The sequence below is a fragment of the Falco punctatus genome (assembly GCF_963210335.1).
Source record: "Falco punctatus genome assembly, chromosome: 5".
NCBI classification, from domain to species: Eukaryota; Metazoa; Chordata; class Aves; order Falconiformes; family Falconidae; genus Falco; species Falco punctatus.
Window position 1 is genome coordinate 28,512,670 of NC_137584.1, and position 21,142 is coordinate 28,533,811.

The 21,142-nt window shown below is 39.6% G+C and overlaps 1 protein-coding gene across 2 annotated transcripts in view; it reads left to right on the forward strand.

Annotated features, from left to right (window-relative positions):
- Positions 1-21,044, forward strand: part of ASAP2 (ArfGAP with SH3 domain, ankyrin repeat and PH domain 2) — a 101,937-nt gene extending 80,893 nt beyond the window's left edge. The window contains exons 21-28 of one of the 2 annotated variants that reach the window (XM_080387848.1): positions 101-214; positions 3,904-4,159; positions 6,648-6,809; positions 7,695-7,863; positions 9,496-9,563; positions 13,291-13,403; positions 17,307-17,429; positions 18,381-21,044. In XM_080387848.1, coding sequence (XP_080243974.1) covers positions 101-214; positions 3,904-4,159; positions 6,648-6,809; positions 7,695-7,863; positions 9,496-9,563; positions 13,291-13,403; positions 17,307-17,429; positions 18,381-18,455 — 1,080 coding nt within the window. In that variant the 3' untranslated portion in view covers positions 18,456-21,044. The remainder of the gene's footprint in view (positions 1-100; positions 215-3,903; positions 4,160-6,647; positions 6,810-7,694; positions 7,864-9,495; positions 9,564-13,290; positions 13,404-17,306; positions 17,430-18,380) is intronic. The other variant, XM_080387849.1, reaches the window with a different exon arrangement.
- The last annotated feature ends 98 nt before the right edge of the window (positions 21,045-21,142 follow it).

The following is a 21,142-nucleotide window of genomic DNA, read 5'->3' on the forward strand; positions in this document are numbered from 1 at the left end:
TCTTTATGTGGCTTTTGTTTGGTTTTAAATATGTTGTTTTAAAATAAGTACTGCCCATAACAGGTGTTAACAGTCTTTTTTTTTTTTTTTTTTCCCTTAGCTTACTCAAGCACTGTCTGGAAGATTTAATTCTCATGTTCATGTAGAATATGAATGGCGGTTACTCCATGAAGATCTTGATGAAAGTGATGATGATGTGGATGAAAAGCTGCAGGTGTGTATCAATTTTTTTTTTTCTGTACATATAGATGTGTGAGCATGATGTTCACAATGGTTTCGGTAACACTACTTTTTACTACAGGTTTGAAGGCACTGTGAAATAAAGTTCTATAGTAAAATGTAATAGCTTAAATTTTAGTTCCTTAAATTTTAGTTTGTCTTCTTTTTCCTCTTTAATATAAGTTACAGAACATATCAACATGTGATAATCAAATGATGATTACCCAGATGTGGTATCTTTTTTTTTAATGGAGTCAATAGTTTTTTTCAATACATCAGGAATATTTAGATCTGCTGATCATGAAGCAGAACTAGCCTGACCTAGGAAAATTGCCTTTCCAAAGAGGGGCCTTATAGTATCTTCTCACATTTGTGAACACATAGCTTTAATTTTGGAACAGTTTATGCATCAGCTTGTCTTCAGTAGAACTAAACTTGTGCATTAAATAAGCTATGTCCATTAATAGCAGGGTAGGGTCTTAATTATAAATCTTCATGTAGAAGTATTTTTGGTTTTCTCTCTTCTCATACCTGAAATTTCTGATGGTGTTGTGGTGCTGTTGGGTCCAGAATCAGAGAATGGTTGGTGTTGGAAGGGACCTCTGGAGGTTATCTGGTCCAACCTCCCTGCTAAAGCAGGGTCACTAGAGCCAGTTGCCCAGGACCATGTCCAGATGGCTTTTTTGTATCTCCAAGGATGGTCATATTGTAAATATTACGAAGCGTTCCAGTAGCAAAGGAACTTCAAAGCATTTTCAGAATTTAATTTCCCAATTTAGGGACCAACTGCAGCACCTAAACATGTCAACAGGGAACGAACTACCATGTTGGGATGCCTGAACAACACTTTAAAATGGTTTAGTTTTCTAGAGGCCAAATAATTTGAAATGGCATATAGACTCCTAAATACTAATGACATTCTGAAACTTTCGTAATTTGAAGTATTCCATATTAAGTATTGAACACATGATTTTGTTCTTTTTCTGTGTGCAGTGTTATGATTGTTTATTCCTTTTCTGCATCCCTTATAAAGTACAAGGAATACACAATAGGCTTTATGTTAGTTAATCTTCAGTAGTTAGCACAACCTTTTTTTCTCTTGAAAGTAGCTTGCAAAAACCCCTTTCTCTTCTGGATAGTGAAATTTTACTTTTTTCTTTCTACAAGTTTTAGCATTTTAATACTTCTTTTGCAAAGTCCCCATCTCAGCTAAGGCATGAATTGCTAATAATTCATAATGTAAAAGCAAATCTTGTGTGTTGGATTTGTCTGTTTTCAGAAGTACTAAATCCTGACAGCCATAGGTTCATTTTTGCCTTCACAGGATGTCTTTGAAAATGCTAGGTCATCAGACCATTGAATTGTCCTAATGTTTTGAAGACTAATTTTGACACCAATAAGTTTCCTCTGTTGCAAAATACCATTTTCGCAAGATTTTGTCTGCATAGAATTCTTCTCCCCATGTCCTTCCTATCTTTTTAGTCCAAGATGGCTATTACCTCTGGTGCTTGACTTGAACTAGCAACAAAGAGCAAAAAACATGTCACGAGTGATCCCTTTCAAAGCACAGTTGCTACCTTTAGAGTCTTAAGATTTACCTTGACAATTTTGGTATCGGTGCAAGAATCTGGAATCTGTGAGCTGATAAAACCAGCTTCTTCTGGGTGAGCTTTCATATTCTGTCCCGGTATTTATGTATTCCTATATATTGTACCACCATTCAGATAGTAACAGCAGTAACAATGACCTCTTTTTGATAAAGCAGCTTGAAACTTTGTTATGTTTTGGAGATTTAATTTTTTTCAGCTGTAAAACTTTTTGGGTAATTTACAACTAGGTATCAAGCAAATCCCTTTCTGGGACACCCTAAATGTGTACTTTGGATCTGTTTTTCCTTCGCTTCATTATTGCCAGTTGCTTTCTTCAGTTGAGCGTTCTCTTTTGGCTAGTCCCTGAGCTCCATCTCATATAGGAAGTTACCTGCTACTCAGCAATGAAACTAAAGTAATGAAACCGCAACTTCAATACCCGCTATTAATAGGCTTATACTACAGGGACATTTAAAAGGAGATTAAGGACTATTAATCACAGACTTGTGTCTGTGACTACATTGGCTGCACTAGTGAATACTGCTGTTGCTTAGGATCACGTCAGGGCTCTGTTTATAGATGTCAAGCTGTTGGGCTTCTCTTTCTGGTAAAGCAATCAAATAGATTTTGTAATCTCTGTCAGAAAAGGTCATGTCTGAAATTTAAGGGGTTTTTAGTCCAGAAGTTTTCCTATAAAAGAGAGCCTAAACTAAAAGAAGGCTAAGACAATCCAACTGGTTTCTGCTGCCATTCCACACACCAGCTGGCCTGGTCCTGCCTCATATTTTGCCTGCATTCTGGCACACGTTTTGCCTGTATTGAGCTGTTCCAGTTTGGTAAACCAGTGCAAAGCCAAATCAACAAAACAGAAAATAATTTTCTGCTGGTTTAGAAAGCAGAAGCAAGTGTGGACTGAAACGAACAGCAGAATCGGGACAGCGGAGAGGTCAGGGAATGGAGAGTGTCAGCCAGCGAGGAGTAAGGCTGCTAAACCGAAGTAAACGTAGGGATTAATGCATCTGCTGTCAAGTACGTTATTCTAATAGATCTTTGAACTATAATACTGTGCTATAACATGTCTGAAGGCCCTACACGATCACTCCAGAGTAAGTACTGAATATGTTCAGATGAAAATAGATTGTTTATTTGTGATACTGTTGGTGTAAATCTTTATTCTGGCTAAATGCTATTACTATAAATGTTTATTTTAATTTCATACTGACAGTACGTCAGCGACATGTTTATGTAACACTATTTCTAAAGGCATACTTATGTTCTCTGAGCTGTGAATTGTTACAACCCGTTCCTGTACTAGCCCCATGAATTTATAACTCCAGCTATTTTAATTATCATTTGATAACAGTAATTGCTACGCTTGCTGTTCAAACAGGAGGAATAATGATAAGTGTGCTTAGCAAGCAGATGACTTGCTGTAAGTCCCAGATAACTAATTAGATCTCATTTGATAAGTTGCATGGGATGAGCAATGTTCCATTCCTGCTGCCAACTGAAGTAATCTCACGAACTTGTCCCATGGCATTAGTGAGCTAAAAAGAATTCATGAGAAGTTTTGGCTTATAGTTTGTTGTAGGCTGAGCTACAGGTAGAATACTTAGATACATTTCTGTCTGGTTTTTGAGATCACGCTCATCTATTTGGGATCTAATACTGCTGAACATCAGATGAGGCTTAGGATCTTCAGGGTTTTATTTACTTTTGAAAATATTACCTGGTATTTTGATGCAGGGAAACTTTACTGGATCCAGTCTGAATATTTATATTGACCATCGATAAGAGTATAGTCCTGTGTATATAGCGATACAGTATTATCCTGTAAGACTCTACTACAGGAGAAAATAAGAAAATAATTGTTTTGAAATGCTATTCACATTTAATCTTTCTTTTGTTAATGTTCACAGTTACTTGGCCTTGAAGAGGGCGGAATGTAGCTTTTAGATTACGTATTAAAAGCAACAAAAATGCATCTTAGAAGGCATTTTTTCTTTCTAGACACTATTAACTTTCTATCTACTAATATACAAAATGAGTACAACTAATGTGGTATCAGTGAGTTACTTCTGTTGTTGTGTTTAAGCAACCCAGTCCCAATCGGAGAGAGGACAGGCCTGTCAGCTTCTATCAACTTGGGTCAAACCAACTTCAGCCTAATGTAGCATCCTTGGCAAGAGATGCAGCAAACATTGCTAAGGATAAGCAAAGAGGATTTATGCCAAGTATATTACAGAACGAAACATACGGAGCAATACTCAGTGGCAGTCCACCTCCCATTCAGCCTGCAGTACCTGTTACAAGTAGTGCACCTCCTCTACCTCCAAGGAATATTGGCAAAGGTACTAACACCAGACAATATCATTGTATGTTAGAAGAATGAGATCATAACTTTTTTTATATTATTGCATTTTTAGGTTTTCTTTTGCAGTTATTTTGCACAGGTAAGTATTGGAACATTTTATTGATAACTTCATTTTATGTACTTGAAGTGAATGTGCACAACCTGTTCTGAGTTTGGTTTTCAGTATACCTGCAAGAAAGCACACAATAGTGTTCGGGAAAACACTGCCTAGGTAATCTCAATAGAGTTAAATTATTTATTTAAAGGAAGGCTGCAGTCAGGTTAGTTCAGCAAGTTATTTTTTGTTATATTCCATCTTTTCATACTTCTGCTTCCTGAAGATGTCATTGTCAGAGTTCAGTTTAAACGTACAATTTCAATAGCATTTGACTGCTGTGGAAAATTGTTTAAGGCCTGTGACAATGGAGAGCATATGCAGAACATGAGAGGGTTTAACCTTGCAAAGTCTTCTCTTAAATACATGCTTCAAGGTTGTTGAAATAAAATTGTAAGTGTCATGATGTGGAGAACTGAATGATTTTAAAGAACTGGTAGCTGACTCAAAATCTAACTGCCAATTTCTGGTTATACCCTGATCAGCAAAACAATGTGGAATGTACATGTCTCATCCTGGTTCAGAAGGGTTGTGTGCTTGCAAAACTCTACCATTAAAGCTGATACTGTGCACATCATTCTTATATTCATAAGTAATCTGTTTGGATCATAGTGAAGAAGCATAGAGAAATCTGTATAGGTCTTCTTTGTACAGTACATGTGCGGTGTAATTCATTGTTTTAATATCTCTATTAATCCAGCAGCTTTCATGGATGCTAAATTTATGTAAAGTTCAATTCAAGAAAAATGGCCGTCCAAACACATGGTTTTCTATGGTGCTGTAATTCAGACTCCCTAAGAGGAGATATTAGCATGGAATGTTCTAGGCATATGTGAGTGGCTTCTGCCTTTGGGAGGACTGTACAGAGGTCAGAATGCAAGACTCCATATACCAGTGATTGTGTCTGAGATGGCAAATTGAATGTCTGTGTAATATGAAAAGTCAAGTTACTGGTCTCACAGAAGTGGCTGCAGCATAAAAGTCAGATTGATATGTTATCTTGGAGACAGAAAAACTAAGGACAATAGAACAGCGTGGTATTGGGTTACTTAAAAAGGGTGGCATGAGACTGGGGGAAGTTTAGCAACATACAAAAGTTAACCAAGGTGGGGTTCCTTTCATCTAACATTTTTGCATAAAGTCTAAGCTTAATATCTAGACACTTCTTTTCCTTGATGGAAAGGAGTGTTTCCCCCACCAAACAGGAAAATTTACCCAAGGAGTTTGCGTAGTCTAACTGTTAGATTCTATCTCTGAATTAGTAATACAATTGAGTAGTTAAAAAGACTATTCTACCCTTTGATATTATTTTAGTCATGGCCAACCATACTATTTTACCCACTGTTTACCCTTGATTAAATGACACTTTTCAAAGAGCATCATTTTAATTTCATTCCCAACCCCAGACAACTTGGCAGTGGTATAGTGCAACTCGTGCCAAGAAAGCATGCTGCCTGGCTTAGATTATTAGCTCATATTCTTTACTTTAGCAATGTATTAGCCTATCATTTTATATTCTTAGTTAAAAGCTGTAATAGTATCATTGATCTTAGCTTCTTGTTGATTGCTGATGTTGTTGATGTTATGCTTACGGTGTATTATTACTCCTTTATCTTCTTAGCTTTAGGCTGTTCTCCAAGTCTTCTGAGCCTTTTATGCTTTTCCTGCAAGCTAATATTTATTCATACCTTACTCTGTTTCATCTTTTCTTGATATGATGCTCATGTGCTGAGTAGGGAGGAGTGGCATGATATGTGCAAATTACTGGCTTTACGAAGAAAACGTGTAGTGTGTTTTTATGAACTGGGGAGGCAGCTCTTCAGCTTAAGAATGGAGTTATTTAGGAGGCCCCCCAAAAGTTGTACTTTGTAACTGTTTCATGACTAGCTATTATACCTTCTTGTTTGGATGAAATTCAGAATTGCAATTTTATGTCAATTCCAAGACAAAACTGATGTTTTGCTTTAAGTCAGCAATGTCTGCTAATGCTCATGCAAGAATAAAGTTCTTTTCTTGCAGTACCCAAGAAGATTACAGCTGTCAGTCAGGGATTAAAGAAGGTAGCAAGACTTGCCTTCTGTCTTCTTGAGAAATTTCTGTTTTTTCAAGTGTTGCCGTATTTTAAAGTAATGTCTGTGGATGAATTTTACTTGGGTAAAGTGTTAGTAAGACTTCACCCAGAAACTCGTATGTCATTTTTTTTTCATACCAGACTCTGGTTTCTGCTCTGGCATTCCAGCAGGATGGCAATGGTTCCTATTGCTGAAATAGTGGTATAGCTACACCATTTTTAAAAGCACGAGTGTGAATATTAACACTTTGTGCTTAGGGTAAGCAATAATAATAATACAGTATTTTCCTCTCTTTTTAGTTCAGCCTTCAGTTCTTGGCAGTGGTATTCAGACAATTTCTTCATCTAATGCAATGTGGAAGACAAATTCTTTAGGAGTGGAAAGTATAAGCAGGCAGAGGTCTTCATCAGATCCACCAGCTATTCATCCCCCTGTGCCGCCATTGCGTGTAACATCTACAAGTATGTTTCCACTTTCCCCTGTTTTCCCTTCTGCTGTATCTAATCATAGTTGGCTTATTTTTCCATTTCCACAACTCATACTTCCTCTTTTGGTGACTGTAGCTTTGGCCTGTCGTTCCCATCCAGTAACTTCGTATGAACTGTCTTCTCTGATGCCCTAGTGAGGACTGTATGGTGTAGTGCAGGGTCAACAGGAAGTACTACCTATTACTAGAGCGAAAGAGCTCTTCACTTTTTATATATGTGTTGTTGCAATGCCGCATTTCTCCCTAATTGTAAAGGTGAGTGTTACATGTAGGCCTGGGGTTGTGCTTGATTGGTGCAGACCATAGGAATGCAAGAAGATGCTTTAATGCGTTACCAGCTGCTGTTGTGGTTTCAAGAATTCAATAGAAATTTTAATTAATTGCTAAATGTAATGTGAAGTTATTTAGATGTTAATTGTAACAGGATTTGGTATTCCTCTAAATAAAACTTCTCAGATATTATTCCCTCAGTTATTTTTCTATAAAACATGAACTGAAGGTCTTGATGGGCAAACAATAGTAGCATTTCATTAAATATCTTCTGATCTTGTATTTTCAAGAAATTTATGGACTTTGGTAAGAATTTTCTTTGTTTGTACTTTAGTGCTTGAATGAATTGAAGTACTTGTGAGCTCTCTGACCTTGACTAGGTGGAACAAGAGGTAAACCTCTTTCCAAAGAGGTCCTCCTTTCAATGGAAAGGTTGCTTTCTGTTTATGTTATAGATTACATGTAGTAAAGCATTTTTCTTGGATTGGGGTAAATCCTGTAACAGGAAAATATCCTGTGCTGGGAACCCAAGAAATAAAATGGTAAATAGGAATTTAATTCCACTTCACTGTCTAACTTTCTTCTATAGATGTGCTTTCTCCGGCACCGCCGCCTCCAGTGGCAAAAACAGCCAGCATTATAGAAGCTTTGAACCAGCAATCTAAACAGCAACCAGCTCTTCCACAAACAAAGCCAACCCCACCACCGCTGCCCCCACAACCTCCTAGTAGAATCTCTCAAAGAAAGCCTATTCCTGGGTAACTGATGTCATTTTAATATTTAATATAGTTCATGATTATTAGTAACTTTTTAATTTTATGGTATATAACGTGGAAGTCATCTATACAGCATGCATACTTTTGCCCATGATGTATTCTAGAGTATGGGAATGAACAGAAGGCAGGCACTAAGGGAGCAGATTACAAGACAGCCTAGTGATTTAAGATTGTATGACTTGCAGAATATCTAAAGAATGCTTAGCCATGATAGAACTGAGAAGCCACAAAGAGTAATCCATTTCTAATTCTCATCTAATAACAAAAAAGAGATAATGGGATCTTATGTCTGATTGTGCCATTTATAGTTCATATACTTTGACTAGGTTCAGTTCCATTCAATATTTTCATTCATGGCAGGAGTACAGAGACCTGGAACAGAAAAAACTGTGTTTTTAAATTTTCAGGAAACAAAGTTAGGAGGTACAAGTGTACTGGAAAAGAGGATTATATCCAAAGCAGTTGAGAAACTGGAATAGTAGTCAAGGGAGGGATTTCATTCAGTAAGCAACACTTAGGAACAATCAACTACAAAAACAAGCATGGGGAGCAGCGGAGTGTGGTTAAGCAAAAGTCCTTAAAAGAAAGATCTGCAAGGACATAGTGAGTCATAAATAAAAGGAAGTCAGAAAACTCATGCTATTGTGGAAGAGTCAAAGAGAGATAGTATTGTTTGATTATAGCCTGCAAAGTGTATGAATTCATCCTTCCAGTTGACTGAACATCAGTAATGCCTCAGCTGGACTGCTGTAGTGGGGCAGAAACCAGGGAAGATGAATAAGGTAATGAGTAGTCTAGAAAATAGGACCTGTGAGAAAAGTTTGGAACAAAGAAGATTCTCTTACATTTTTTAAAAAAGAAATTGTAGCATAGATACAAAATAGATACAATAGATACAAAATACATAGTGTTGGATTATGCCATTCCTTTTTACATCTCATAATGGCTCTAAAAAAGAGGACTTTCATTTAAGCTGTGTCAAGAAAAAATCAGGTAGACACTACAGAAAGCTTTCCAAAAGTAAGCATAAGGAAATAAAGCAGTAAACTACCTGGGAAGATTTTGGAGTCTCTGATGCTGAAAATTTGGCGGAGTACAGCCTATACAAACTTAGGTAGTTATAAAATAAAGGAAGATGTGTGTGCTTGTATGTGAGATAAATATATTTGATTGATCCTTTGTGAACGATGGAGGTAAATTACCTTTGAGCTCCCTTTCTAGTCCTTTGATTGCATACACCATACAAAGTAAAAGGGAGAAGCAACTTCCTGAAGCTTGCTGTAATGTACAGACTGGTATGGATATGTGATTTTAACAAAGAATTTTAAAATAGCAGTGAAAGAAACTTCAGAATTTAGGAAAAGAAAATCAGCTCTACACAAATTGCAGTAATAAAGCCTATATTGTTCTTCTGCCTTTTTAAATTAAGTGCATCTTATAATTGGCATAATCAAAAATACGGAAGCAAAGTAGTATTTTTAAAAGCAAAACAGTTGTCACCAGAATATACTGAAGACATGACAAGAATTTTATTATTTGGAAACTACTCTGTATTGTTGTGTTTCAAGTTCTTGTTTGTTTCTCAAATGGATGAATTTCTAACTTTGTGCACAGGACTGAGAAGCCATCTGGATTAACTAACAAAGGGCAGTCCAGAGGACTTGGTTCCCTACAGCAAACTGGTAATTGTGGTTTAGACATTTATTTTATTGTAATCAAGCTATCATTATAACAGTCTAAGGGAGAGTGTGTGTGGGGGTTTTATTTGCCTTACACATTTAAATACAGTCAGTACAATCATTCAGTTCAGGAGGTTCCTGGAGTCTGTGGAAGGTGACTTGCTGACACAGCTGGACAGTGAGGCAGCCAGGGGAGATCCTGAGCTGGACCTGCTGTTTACAAACAGGGAAGGACTGGTGGGTGATGTGGTGGTTGGAGGATGTCTTGGGCATAGTGATCCTGAGATGTTATTGGAGAAGTAAGGAAGGGGGTCAGCAGAACCACTGCCTTGGACTTTCAGTGCACTGACTTTGGCCTCTTTAGGAGCCGGGTTGACAGAGTCCCCTGGGAGACAGTCCTGAAGGGCCAAGGGGTCCAGGAAGGCTGGACATTCTTCAAGAAGGACATCTTAAAAGCGCAGGAGCAGGCTGTTCCCTTGTGTTGAAAGATGAGCTGGCAGGGGAGAAGACCAGCCTGGTTGAACAGAGAGCTTTGGCAGGAACTCAGGGAAAAAGGGAGAGTTTACTAGCTTTGGAAGAAGGGGCAGACAGCTCTAGAGGACTACAGGGATGTCACGAGGTTATCCAGGGCAAGGTTTAGAGAGGCAAAAGCCCAGCCAGAACTCAGGCTGACCACTGCTGTAAAAGATACAAAAAATGTTTTTACGGATACGTTAGAAACAAAAAGAGGGCCAAGGGATAATCTGCGTCCTTTATTTGATACAGTGGGGAACATTGCCATAAAGGATGAGGAAAAGGCTGAGGTACTCAATGCTTTCTTTGCCTCAGTCTTCAATCGCAAGACGAGCTTCCTTCTGGGTACTCAGCCCCCTGAGCTGGAAGACAGGGACGAGGAGCAGAATGCAGTCCCCACAGTCCAGGAGGCAACGGTCAGTGACCCGCTGCTCCGCTTGGACACACACAGGTCTGTGGGGCTGGATGGGATCCACCCGAGGGAACTGACGGAGCTGGTGGCCAAGCCACTGTCCATCATCCATCAACAGTCCTGGCAAGCTGGAGAGGTCCCGGAAGACTGGAGGTTGGCTGTGTGATGCCCTTCTACAAGAAGGGCAGGAAGGTGGATCTGGGGAGCTTACAGGCCTGTCAGCCTGACCTTGGTGCCAGGGAAGGTTATGGAGCAGATCATCCCCAGTGCCATCACGTGGCACGTGCAGGATAACCGGGGGATCAGGCCCAGCCAGCGTGCGTTTATGAAAGCCCAGACCTGCTTGACGATCCCAATCTCCTTCTACAACAAGATGACCCATTTATTGGATGAGGGAAAGACTGTGGATGTTGTCTCTCTGGACTTTGGCACCGTCTCCTGCAGAAACTGGCTGCTCACGGCTTGGACGGGTGTGCTCTGCACTGGGTTACAAGCTGGCTGGGTGGCTGGGCCCAAGGAGCGGTGGTGGATGGAGTTACATCCAGCTGGTGGCCGGTCACAAGTGCTGTTCCCCAGGGCTCAGTGTTGGGGCCAGTCCTGTTTAGTGTTTTATCGACAGTCTGGATGAAGGGACTGAGTGCACCCTCAGTAAGTTTACAGGTGACAACAATCTGGGGTGGAGTGTTGATGCTGGTTGATGGCCGGCTGAACGTGAGCCAGCGGTGTGCCCGGGTGGCCAGGAGGGCCAGCAGCACCCTGGCTTGTGTCAGACACAGTGTGGCCAGCAGGACCAGGGCAGTGACCGTCCCCCTGTACTGGGCACCGGTGAGGCCGCACCTCGAATCCTGTGTTCAGCTTCGGGCCCCTCACTGCCAGGGGGACTTGGAGGGGCTGGAGCGTGTCCAGAGACGGGCAGCGGGGCTGGGGAAGGGTCTGGAGCACAAGTCTGATGAGGAGCGGCTGAGGGGCTGGGGTGTTTAGCCTGGAGAGGAGGAGGCTCAGGGGGGACCTTATCGCTCTCTACAGCTGCCTGAGAGGAGGCTGTGGGCAGGTGGGGGTCGGTCACTTCTCCCAGGTAACAAGGGACAGGACAAGAGGGAATGGCCTCAAGTTGTGGCAGGGGAGGTTTAGATCGGATATGAGGAAAAATTTCTTCACCAAATGGGTGGTCAAGCATTGGATGAGGCTGCCCAGGGGGGTGGTGGAATCACCATCCCTGGAGGTGTTCAAAAAACATGTGATATGGACTTGGCAGTCCTGGGTTAGTGGTTGGACTTGATGATGTCAGAGGTCTTTTCACCCTAAATGATTCTGATTCTTGTTTCTCTTGATTGTGTAGGCCCTGACGCCTCAGGCTGTTCAGCATGAACAGTTATGGGCCAATTAATGTAAATAATGGGGCCGTGTAATAAGAAACAGAATCACAGAATGGCTGAAGTTGAGAAGGGACTTCTGGAGATTGCCCAAGGCCGTGTCCAGATAGCTTCTGAATATCTCCAGGATAGAGACTCCACAGCCTCCGTGGACAACCTGTGCCAGTGCTGGGTCACCCTTACAGTAACAAAGTGTCTCCTGATGTTCAGATAGCTCCTCCTGTGTTTCAGTTTGTGCCTATTGCCTCTGGCCCTGCTTTCCATCTGGGTGGCCACCAAGATATAGTGACGCGTGGGCTCGTTCATCCCCAGGTGCAGGACTTCGCACATCCTTGCTCCAGATCTCCCCCTGGTCTCTGGGACCTGGGATTCCTGAAGACCATTCTTGCTAGTAAAGGCTGAGGCAAAAGTGGCAGTCAGTTTCTCAGCCTTTTCCGTGCCCTGTGTAACCAGATCCTCATCTCATTGAGCAATGGACCCACATTTTCCCTAAATTTTCTTTAGTTACCTGTGTATTTACAGAAGCATTTCTGTTGTCTTTGACATCCCTTGCCAGATTCAATTCCAGTTGGGCTTTATCTTTCCTAACCTCACCTAAATCCCACTCAAACAAAGGATGCATTATGAAAACCTTAGTTTACTCTCTTATTTGCATGTGTCATAAACAAGGTAGCAGATACAGGTAGAAGGATGTGTTTCTAGTTTGAAAATCCAGAGCTCATATAATGTCACTTGTAATTAAATTGCAGATCAGTATCTGTCTTTTCATTATAATGAACAGAATTCAGAGTTCATTATTCATTCTGCACTTTTCATTGTTCAAAGTAACTACTACTTTGGGACGTTACATTAATGTCATATTAATAAAATGTCCAAAGTAAAGTTCTGTGGATTCTGTGGTGTTTGTAGTGGAATTTCTCCTACCCAGTTTCCACTTCCACTGTATCTATTAGTTTCATTGGGTTTTACTGTGATTCTTTCTTGTTTTGCTTGACATACCGAAGGGGAATTTGCTAATGACTATTTGCCATCTGTGTCAGGAGTCTCCTGTGAAGGATACAGCATCTTGATAATGATGGTCTTTACTAGGATAGAAGGGTGCTGAAAGCACACAGTCTGTAGTGAGCAAATGGAGAAATGGAATATTTGGTTCTGCTCTCATCCGTGTCATAGGCTTTTTTCTCTTTTAGCATGTCTGCAGTATTAAATGTCTTAGGCAGTTGTCTTTGGGAAAACAGGCCTGTTTTGGTAAGGAAAAGGATAGAAAAATTCTGTTCATTTATTTTGAAGGAACCATTAAAAAATGAAATACTTGTGGGATATAAAATTATTTGTATCTTTTAAAGAATAATTAATTTGGTTTCAATTTGTAGAATCACTTTTACTGTTATTTTAAAGCATGCCTGAAATTTACTTGTTTTACTTACCTTAGGAGCAGGAGAGTCATCTTCTGTATGTGAAATTCCAGTAACACAAACTGGTTCTACAACAAATACTTTGGCACAGATCCAGCCACCAGCACCAATGCCAAGGAAATCACAAATAGTAAGTAGACAATCTAGGTTTCTGTCAGACACGGTGTTGATATAATAGTGTATCCTGTTATGGAGAAAGTGTGAGAGTCATAAAAAATAAAAAACCCGTATCCTGTGTTAAATATGTGCATGACTATGCTAAATATTTATGAAAACTCTGCTTTTCTTGCATTTGCTATATGATAGTATGCGATTTTAAATTTAAAAAAAAGCCACCAACAAAACCCAAAGAGAAAGCAAAGAAAAGATGGCTCTTTACTTGTTGTCCAAATGTGGCCAACACAATGTACAGAATGTATGGTATAACTTGGTGAAGGTATGTAAGCTTCATAAGTTAGTTACTTGTAGGTGAGCTTGGTGAGTGAGTCACTTGTAGATCATATGTAACTTCATTCTTAACCTTCAGTGAAGTAAGTAATAAGGGAGCTTTTGTGCTTACTTTTGTAATAGAAGTTAGCAGAGTTGTTCGCATCAATAGATCAAATGGTTTCAGACAAGACTAGTAGGAGTCAAGCTCAGAACAAAATAAACTGGTTCTTTGTATGGTTCATTCTCTTTGCATCTCTTTGTCTTTCATTCATTGGGTGACAGGAGAGAAATCTCTTAGTGAGTACACAGAAACCGCATCTGACTTGAGACATCCCCAGCTGGAAGGTGGCTGAAGGGGAAGGCTGCAAGTATTGTATGTTCTTCTTCTGCACCCTCCCCCAGCCTTACAGTGACTGTTAGAAGAGAGATGCTGGATTTAGATGGTCTCTTGATACAACTGTGTGGCCTTCTTTTATTTATAATCTAGGACCATGAATGGTAACACACATTAGTGTCAATACCTGTATTCTTATACTGGCGTAGGTGAAGGGATGCATTTCCATATGTCAGGTGAGCTGTACATTATGTGTAGTTCAGCTAGATCTTTGGTCCTTGCTCTAGACATAAAACATTCATACACGCTTGATCGTAACAGTATTTCTCTGCAGTAAGTAAATCACCATACTTTGTGAGAGTCCATACTTTCTGAGACACTGTATGTGACTACGTCTGGGCTGTTTCATGCTTTACATTCTGTGCAGGAGTGTGGTTCAGTGGGTGAATAATAAACTGAGAGGTAGGAGATGTGCTGTTCGTGGCTCTGCGACTGTCATATTAATGAGCTGTAACGAGAAGACCTGCCTTCTTCGGTTCTCTGCCTCTCTTCCTTCATCCATTTTCCCTTCTACTGAAATATACATCTACTGAAATAATAGCTCTCCAGGACAGACTTCAGTGTATTTGTGTGCATAGCCTTGCTTGTTTATCTTGAGCATTTAGAACTACTATTAGCTGTTTCTCATATGATAATGCTGAAAAGCCACGGAGGCATCCGGAGTTCATCTTGCATTAGTTGGGAGTATAAAATCTTCTATTTTCTTGCCTCCCCCACTCTTGTTCAATCAAGTTACTGTCTTTCTTGCATCAAAACAACTTCCATGTTTTAGGCTACAAGAAAACAAAACGGTCTGAGTAGTGTAGAATGGAATATTTATCCTTTTTGCTTACGTGCACAGAGGGAATTGCCATATTTATTTTGTGAAGCTGTTGAACTCTTATCACAATTTCTGTTGTGTTTTCTGGGATTCAGGTGTGAGCATTGGCCACATACTCTGAACACATCCGTTTCTGAAATGGCTGTTTACCTGGGTTTCTGTATAAATGAAAGTTGTATTAGTTTCTCTATCTTGTTCACTCCTTTTTAGTTTTATAGGACAAATTGCTTTAGTTATGACGAAATGAGCTATCCTGGCTAGTTTCTAGGGAACAGTCAGTATCTCCACTGTCTAATATTAATTGCACGTAATATGAAGAACAGATCTGACTCTTCAGGTGTCTCTAGGGCTTCAGTAGGGTGAATTTTGTGAGACTGAGAAAATCAGCTGGATGATTTTCTTCTGTCATAGGACAAAGAATTAAGGGAAACCTGGCTTAGGGAGTATGTGCTAGTTAAGGTGCTTTAGCTAAATCAATCTAGCTAAAGCATCTTAGCTGAGATTTAGTCAAGGGCCCCTCAGCTAAAGAGCTTTTAGCTAGATCAATCTAGCTAAAGTACTTTGGCTAAATCGCTCCATTTAGCCTTATACTCCAGCTTTTTTGCTGAGTCCTTACCCTGCCAGAGGATCCAGAAGCCAGCCCAGGTTTAGGAAATGATTGCAGAAGTGCTTTACTTCTGAAGAGTAAAGAAAAAAGAGGTCTAGTTGTACGTGCACATGTAGCCAGCAGCTTATCTCCTATACAGTGCATTTGCCTAATAGTCTAATTTTCACATGGAAATTCCTGATGCATCTTTTTTTCTTCTATGTATATTTTAGATTTTTGGAACCATATTGTAGATACATGGGAAACTTTCCTGGAAGTTTTTAGTCTTCTGGGAATGGGATCTATTTTCATTTCCTTGCCTTCCAAAAGAACAAGAAATACCTGTAATTACTGTACTTTGAAGTTAGTGGCTATATCACTGTTGTACTGGTGTGAAGGTTTTCCTTTTTGACCTAAAAGGTGGTTGTGGTTCAAACTGTAACTTGACTGAGATGGAGCATCTGGCAAAATTGCCTTGATGCCATGCAAGGCTGCCAGCTCACAAGGGTGTGCCCAACAGCTGGAGCCTAAAGTTATGCCTGGTCTGGGCAGGGCCAGTTTTTTATATTGAAATGCAAATGGATAGTTACAGAGGAGCATAACATCATGCTACCTCTTCTCCTTCCCCATACACATCCTCCTTTTTCTGCATGGTGCTCAGCTCTAACAAAATGGCACGTTAAGAAGCTGTTTGGGTAGTACTGTCCTCAGCAGAGCATTTTGCTGGTAGAAAGAAGCAGACTTGTGAGTGGAGTCTCTTCTCTCCTTACAAGCTTCCTGCTCCATGGCTGACCTGACTAGAGGCTGGGACTGGTGCCTGGGAGTCTCCAGGATGGTGATGAGACCTTCTTTTCCTTATCCCATCTGGAGCCTCTGTCCCATACACCCATTGCATTAACAGTTGTTTCTGGATCTAAATGGCACTTACAGCTCTGCTCTCACATCTTAGGGTAGAAAGGAGAGATTTTTGCTGGCTGTGGCTGGGGCAACGAGGGGAAAAGGGTGGACTCATGGTAGGAACTTATGCCCTGCCTCCAGGTCCTGTGCCTCTTCACTCCTTGCATGGAAAGACTAGGTAGGTAGCATTATTGTCAGTCTGCAATAGAGAATGAGGAGGCTGAAAACAAAAGTAGCAGAAGGCTTGGGTTGCACCGAGAGGGGTGTGAGATTAGGACAGTGGATGCTGTGATACCAGAGCAAAACAATTTCAGCATCACTTCAAACAGAACCCAACTAGGATTGGAGTCCCACTGCAATATTGGAGTATTGCAACTTCTTATTAAACTTTCGTATTAGATGAGTTGCCAAACCAGACTCCTGTAGCTTGCAGTCCTCAAAGCACTACAGAGAGGCAGAGGATGTTTCGGAGGGTTTGTACACTGCTGAAATGGGTTTAGCAAATTAAGAAGGGGCATACTGGCAGGTGGCTCAAGCCTCTTTCTGATAATGCTGGTGCTGTTACACTTGCTGTGTAGCACTTGAACTTGATCACCCTACCTCCTGCATGAAATCATTCTCACTGCTGTGATACACAGCTCTGAGGACAGGTTTGGATGAGTCACAGTGGAAGATTGCTAAGGGGAACCTGGCCCCTGTTGGAGGTGCCATTGGTTCCAAAAGGCTTTGGGTGCTGCCAAATTCAGCCTGAAGCATGAGCACCCAGCATAAAAGATACAGCTGAACTCTAACCTATGAAAAGTAGCAGTTTGAAGCAGTTCTGAAGCTTCCTATAGACCAACTCTAAGTCTCTTCTGTCTCTTCTCTGCTATATTGCTTTTTACATTTACATATTTTTATATTTCAGTCAAAAACTAAACCCAAGAGAGTAAAAGCAATTTACAACTGTGTAGCAGATAACCCAGATGAGCTTACGTTTTCGGAGGGAGATATTATCGTGGTTGATGGTGAAGAAGATCAGGAGTGGTGGGTGAGTGTTTTGCATTTTCTATCAACACACTTGGAAAGAAATGAAATCTAGAGGTTGACACTGACTTCAGAAGGTCCCCTGCTGTTTTTCCAAATAACAAGAAAAGTTTCATCTCATGGGAACCTGATTCCAGACATTTCTTTTGCTCAAAAAAAATCAAACCAGACAAATTTTCAGCTTTTCTCATTCAGAAAAAACCAAACCTGATCAGTGAGGTTCACAATACACAGGGGACATGGTCTGTGTGATTCAGGAAATTCTTGGGGTGAGGTGTCAGTGAATTAAGAATCTGCTACTGTTTCAGATGCTGGGTGGTGGGCCTCAGAAGACAGCTGTGTATTGTCCTAACTCATCAGCTGACTGAGAGGGAGAAATGGTCTATTTGAGCTGGGAAACCATCTCAACTATTTACATCCCAGGTTCTCATCAGCTACAAAGTCTTGGGAAATTGTTACACATGAAAATACTTGCATTACTCTGTTAGCTAACAAAGAATAGAACTTCAAATTGCATCTAAGTTGACAATAATGCTGCAGAAACACAAATAGATGCATGCAAAACCCAAAACTGTTGAAGCTTCATCTATCCTTTTACCTTTCGGTGATTGGTAAGTGGGGGAAAAAGAAGCAACTTAACAGAGGCAGAACATGGGCTGTGAGGCATTACAGAATGCGCTGAAATGGTGCAGCAGTATACTACATTAAGAGGTGTTACTTTCAAAGAACTGGATAAAACATTTAAATTTAGGAAAAAAAAGACACGTCTATAGCTGAAAAATGAGTGCACCCAGTAGGACTGAATTTTCCTCTTCACAAAAGAAAAACACCACTACTGCAGAAAATATGTAGGGAGAGGCTTGCATGTTATAGGCAGGAAGGTGACTAGTATTCATTTTGGTGTGACTGAAATGGCGTTTTGAAATTAACTTGAAAAATATCTGGACTCTTTCAGATTGGTCATATTGATGGAGATCCCAGTCGGAAAGGAGCTTTCCCTGTATCATTTGTGCACTTTATTGTTGACTAAATTGCTACTGATAAGTGGAGACATTTCTCATTTCCAGCGGTCACAGAAATATGTTTTGCTCTATTTCATTTCATCTACCTATCTGCAGATGCCTTGCCAGAGCACTGCCCAAGTCCTAGGTACTGTAGCTTACTTTTTTATTGCCATCATTCTGATTTTGGGACTTCTAAAACTTTTTCTATGTGAAAACTTCTTGTGAGCAGTTTACATTTTAAAGAAAACAACTCTTCCTGTATTTTTCAAGGTGAACTGAAAAGCTTTAACAATCAAAATCCATCTAAGTGTGTGAACATCACAACATTATGACTGTTCTTTTCAATCAATTCACTGTAATTTTACTCTCCCTTCTGTAACATGACAGTACCACAGTTCAGTGTTGCTTCCCCAGTCAAAGAAATCGTGTGCATCTAACAGGGCAGTGAGTTTATCCAACACTCAGTGCCATTTGAAGTGTTGGAACCAAAACATGCGAGCTGCTGCATAGTTCTAAAAGGACTTCAGCATCTTGCCACACTGGCTGTCATCCAGGATGTCAACAATTGTAGAAGAAACTTTTAATCGGGTGTCTTTGGCCAGGTAAAAGCGAAAAAGTATTTCAGTTTACCACAAGAGAAACTTCTTTCTTTCAGAACGGATGTAGATATTTGCGTAAAGTTATCTGAAATCTGTGTTAGTCGTTGGACTTCCTAGTTCTAATTTTGTGAGCTTGAGACTGTTTCATTTTTCTATGCTGCACGTGTGTAGAACCTGTTTTTTGAATGTTCTTTATGTACGTTACATCCATTTCGGTCATTTAATGTGACTACTGCTGGCTAACTAAACTATGGCAATATTAACGAGTTACTACATTAACTCAAGGATATGAAAACTGCACTTCCTGAAATGTACTTAACTATGATGATGGATTGCAGAGCATTTCTTACACTTGTCTCATTATAGTGATTAGACTTTGTTTTTAAATCCTTGAATTTTCTTAAATCATCCAGCAATGTGTTCACAGAGAGAACATATTTGGTGGAACACTTAAGATAATTATCCTTGGTCAATAGGGTATCTGACACCTCACAAGTACGCTACGTTATGTTCCGTTTTATAAAGTTTGTGTGCCACTACCTTGCAAACAATGATAGTTTGCTCACTCACTCTGTATTTATATAATATACCCACATATATGGTAGCTACACTGTTAAATTTGTTTTACTAATTTGTGGAAAAAAAAAAAAAAAAAAAGGCTAGGCCATGGATAGTTCATAGTTGGTTGATGGAATACAAAACACCAACACCAAAATGATGTCATTTTGATGTTTGTATATTGTGAAATTGTACCAGGTTTTGCTTATGCTACAGGAAAACAACTGATGGCATAGAATAAGAAAAACTGATGTCTAGGTCACATTGGCTTTGATCACATTTTGTGAATATTGTATCTCTAGATTTATCAAGAGAACTTTGAATTTCTGACAAATGGTGTTTAAATTGGCTATTTCATACTGAACGGAATGGAAAATGGGCCAGCACCATATATGCTTATGTGGAGAAAAAATCCCGTTGCGTTAGTGCTGGAAGAGCAACACTGATCTTACCTTGTATTGCCTTTCCTACATGGTACAGTTGGTTGACAGCCTCTCGAAAGTGTGGGTACAGCCAAGTCCATGCATAACTTTCATTTCCTAGATGCTGTTGCTGCAGTAATAAATGGGGAACAAACTGGAATGTTTCAAGATATTTTTGTTGCAAGTTGAAGCAAATTAGTCTGTATTTTCAAAGTTCCCGGTAAAACAATAGAGTAATAGTTTAGCACTACAGTTTTATTCACTTACTGATATGTTCAGTTTGCAACACTATTTTGTATGTTTCTATCCCTGATAGAGTCTAGAGAGTAAATGGGCATATTATTTTGCACAGATCTCCTAATGTACAGTATTTTTAACACAGAATCTTATAGTGTATGTAACAACTCGTAAAGTTAAACGATGCAAATTTTCCTTGAGTTCTGCTAGAAGAGGAATACACTTTAAAGTATCACAGCCTTCTTCACTGGTCACTTAGAAACCAGGAAACTTGTAGAACACAACATAACGGCACTAACAGTGCATACAGCTACAATCTTGAGGACCAATAAAGAGCAGCTAAACAAAATTTACCCCTCGATTTTTCCATGTTTCTCAAAGTTTGCTCCTCTGGCAGAGGGAAAAAGAAATTCTAGAGCCTGTAGATATCTATTTATAATATAAAATTAAGAATTTTAAGTCCAAAATTTTGGCATATTTCATACAACTTTTCAAATCTGATTAAAATAATGATTCAAAAAAACCCTGTTAATAGACAGACTATTAGGTTGCTGTGTTAACTGTTTAAAAAGGAGCAAGTGACACTTAAAATGCAGCTTAGAATGCTATGAGATGTATAATATTCAATTCAGTTGTTTTTATTTTTAGTTGCAGAGCAACTGTACATATTGTATAACCTAAAATCAACTCTTATTTTCAATGTCCTGGATGCAGTGATTTATAATTAGAGCATGATTAATAAATTTTACTCTTGTTAACCAGTCAAATGTCTGGAAAAATAAAACTACTTTTAAAATCACTTTGGCTAAGTCTCTTCTGTTACTCTGCATTGCTTAGGCAATATTGTTCCTTTCGACATATAAAGGAGAAATACAAACAAGTACATTTTTTTGCTCA